This window comes from Penaeus monodon, chromosome 33, assembly GCF_015228065.2.
Source record: "Penaeus monodon isolate SGIC_2016 chromosome 33, NSTDA_Pmon_1, whole genome shotgun sequence".
NCBI classification, from domain to species: Eukaryota; Metazoa; Arthropoda; class Malacostraca; order Decapoda; family Penaeidae; genus Penaeus; species Penaeus monodon.
Window position 1 is genome coordinate 11,162,628 of NC_051418.1, and position 3,765 is coordinate 11,166,392.

Genomic DNA, 3,765 nt, shown 5'->3' on the forward strand with positions numbered 1-3,765 from the left:
GACTAATAACATTTTTTTTTGGCCTGATTTTGTTAAAAATATTTTTCTTGCACTTTCTTGCTCAGAGCCTTTTTCTTTCTCCGTGTCAGCCATTTGTTTTCAAGGATATCTTTAGTAATTTTACCTTCAGAGGAAACTGTAGATTAGGTAGCTTGCTCTGTTTTTTACCTCTTAACTCCCTAGGCCTTCAAAAAATGCAGGATTTTTCAGGATTCATCAGGCCAAATATTATTCTTAGGCATCTGAAGTACTCAATTTCATGCACCAGAAAATATATATATATCTAGACCTATAAATAGTAAAAAGATGATGACATACCAGGGGGAATGTGTTGGGAAAGAGGTCTAGGGTTTGGTTGTATCAGGATTATAGTATCAGGATTACTGCCTCACATCTATTAATTTTCATTTACAAAAATATAGAGGCATAACAACAGGACTTTAATTGGCTCAAGCAGAGGAGAGACTACGAGGGGAATGGGAGTTGATATTGTGAGTGGCAGAAGAAACTTTGTCATAAAGAACACTGCTCATGGTTCATGTATGACACTATCTGCTAGTACAGCCTGTTGCCAAATTTAGCCAATGTGTTGTTATTGTTGTTGCTGAGGATATTAACAAAGTTGTCTGGTTATTTAGAATGAGTACTTGCACTGATTCCCCATTTTGTTCAAATCATTTGCAACTGTATTGAATTCTAGTGTGAAAGACTCAAGAAAGACATATGACAACATAGGTAGGGCATTGTAGGTAGAGATATTACGAGTTGCCAAAATTTGATAGAGAGCAAACTCTCTAGCTGTGATTTGATACAAGGCTAATAGTGTTGTGCGTATCCTGATGGGAAAATGCTTGATTAACCAAGTACATATCAAGGAAACTTTGTCTTGAAAGGAATTCTTTTCTTCATTTTTGCTCTCTCTTGCTTTTTCCTTTTTGGTTACCTTCTGCACTGTCTGTAGCATACAAGACTTTTATTTGATGGTGTTCCTTAATCGATTCTCAGGTGCTTCAGCTCCCACTACATCCCAAAGAAGCAGCAGGTTGGCGAACAGCTTGGAAGCTGCACATTCCGAATTTGACAGCATAGAAGAATTGGGTTGGTCTTTCCTGAGGGAACATATTTTTTTAAAGATTTTTTTTAATTGTTTTTTTATTCTTTTACCATGTTTTTTTTTATTTTCATGATATACATTTGAGTGCTTTTTCTGTTTTTGTGTTATCTAACCTTGTAATGTTCATTTGTATTTCTCCCTCCAGGAAAATAATCCTAAAATTGCTTCTTAAAAGGAAGAGGTTGCTGATCACTGTTGCTGAAAAGCTCTAACTTTAACATCTCTCAGGAGTATTTTGATTTGGATTATTTTTTCACCCTTTTTAAGGCAAAAAAAAAGCTTTGGCCATACAATGAAGTAGAAGTGAAATTCTGACCCAGAGATTTTTCTTCATGTGATGTGACTGTTTGATGTTATCATAGTAAATGATAGATGGATGCACAAAATAATCCCATATTGTTGAAGTGAAGATTGACTGGATTAATATCTTAATTTATTTTATATGGTGTAAATACATACTATAAGAAGGTGCATGGACATATGCATGGTTTGGTTTAATATTTTGTAATCATCAGTTGCAATGTTTAACACAAAAACTGTGGTATTAAAATTTGGCTAGTGGCCAGTAATGCAGAGTTTTTAGCATTCATTGACAGTTTCTCTGGTTTGTGCCCTGTTTGTTCAGCACTGCAAACACAATATTATCTGCCAAATAGCTTGTAGCTCAATTTCATTAACGAAGTTTTGAAAATTTAAAGATTTCCCTTGACTTGAATATGCTTATATCTAGTAGTGAAACCAAAAAATGATGTCTCTACTATTGGAGAGAGACAAGCTCCCTCTGATAAGCCAAAGGGGCAGGTTATGTCATTATGTGGTGCCGTTCGTGATTCGGTCCACCACAGCCATTGCATTGATGTCATGCCATCATAGGATTAAACTTTAAAGCTGTTCAGCAGAGCAAGAGGAGCATCAGAAAAGTTTTTCTAATAACACAAACCTTGAAACTAGTTGTAAAGACATTATGATTAGAGAAAGTTTGGTCTTTTTGTGAAGAAGAAGGTCTGCAGCATTGGTGTGAGCTGTTAGTTTTTATTTGGATGGATTTTTTTTTGGTTGACTAAACAGCACTTGAAACTATGGTGGATGATGCTGTTTTTTCATGTGTTGTTGATGGAAATATCTGGATTATAACCACTGTATAGAGGGGAGCTGTGTTGAAGCGAGGAAAGCAGTTCATCATCCATTGTGAATGCCATTTCCAGGCCACCAGTGAAACAGAACAGGGAAGGTATTTTGCATTTCGTTGAATAGATGTTTGGGTCTTGAGTCTAATCCACATATTTTGTATAAAACAGGATCGAAAGTAAAGAGCACCTTTTCTGTGGGGTCACTCTTGGATGACAACTCCTGGCATGATGTGGAGATTCGCAGGGAGCAGAGAAACATTACCTTCCTAGTTGACCGTGTCAGGATTGACGACATAATCCATGGTGACTTTAAGAGGTTGGATCTTAATAGAGAGGTGAGTATTAAACCCATATCATGTGCTTAGAGCATTTAATGTTGAAAGAAATGGAGCATATTAGACTGAATTTAGGAAATATTAGAAAGAGATATGAAAATCAGGTTTTGACAAATTTTCCAATCTTTTTTATTTTTCAGTTTTATATTGGAGGTGTGCCAAACTTGCAGCCAGGGATGGTGGCAAGAGTGAACTTCACTGGCTGTATGGAAAATCTTTTCATCAATGGCACTGCCATTATTCCTGAGATGCGAGATGCTGATGATTATTACTCTTATTATTACCAGCGTCCCAAGTACTCTAGGATCAACATTTCAAGCACGTGTCCTGTAAGTATATTTAACCCTGGAAGAGCCTGGGGGGGTGGGGGTATATTGGTGATGGAGCAGTCTCATAGTGAAGGGGGGAGGGAGGAGTTGGAATGAGAAAAAGTGAATTTGTATTAAAAATGTCTCTATCCCTCCATCTATTGATATATATTGTGTGTGTGAACATTTGAGTGCTTGTGTATGTCTATACAATTTTGTGATGCAGCAACTTGAAAAATTAACTATTAAACTATGTTTTGGTTATCCACCTGTTCTTGGCAGTATGGAGACTCCTCTGACCTGACCATGACCTTCCTGAAACGAGAGGCTCACCTCCGCTACCCAGCCTTTGAAGATCAACGCTCCATCAATGTGTCTGTAGAGTTTAGGACCTACGAGGAGTCAGGTGTACTTATCTATCACAAGTTTTCCACAACAGGCTACTTCAAGGTGAGGACATCTTTAGGGTTCACTTTTGCTCTTACTTTTTGTGCTGTTAGCTGTCTTAGAAAGCTTTTGTTGTTTTATTTTTATGTTCAGTTTGATATTTATAAATCTCAGTTTTTGGACAGGATTGGTTTGGTGCTACATATGTTTAGTTATTATCTAGTTTTAATATTACTTTCAGCTCTACTTGGAAGATGGCAAAGTAAAAGTCATGATCTCCTCGGCTAAAACCCCAGGCAAGGTTGTACTTGATAACTTTGACGTCACCTACAATGACGGCCAGTGGCACAAAGCCATGTTCACTGTGGCTGAGAACAGCATGGAGCTCACAGTTGATGATGTCCCTATGAAGACCACGAGGATCATCTCCGTAATTTCTGGCAAATACTTCCTTGTAGGAGGTAAGAGGCGTGGGTTCGATGTTGGGAACA

General features: G+C 37.5%; 1 protein-coding gene across 1 annotated transcript in view; it reads left to right on the top strand.

The window, feature by feature from the left end:
• The window catches only part of LOC119594025 (neurexin-4-like), a gene marked incomplete in the record, with an annotated part of 37,999 nt that overhangs the window by 13,201 nt on the left and 21,033 nt on the right, over positions 1-3,765 (top strand). Inside the window, 4 exon segments of the mRNA XM_037943054.1 lie at positions 2,413-2,579; positions 2,720-2,908; positions 3,170-3,337; positions 3,516-3,735. Of these exon segments, the coding sequence (XP_037798982.1) occupies positions 2,413-2,579; positions 2,720-2,908; positions 3,170-3,337; positions 3,516-3,735 (744 nt within the window).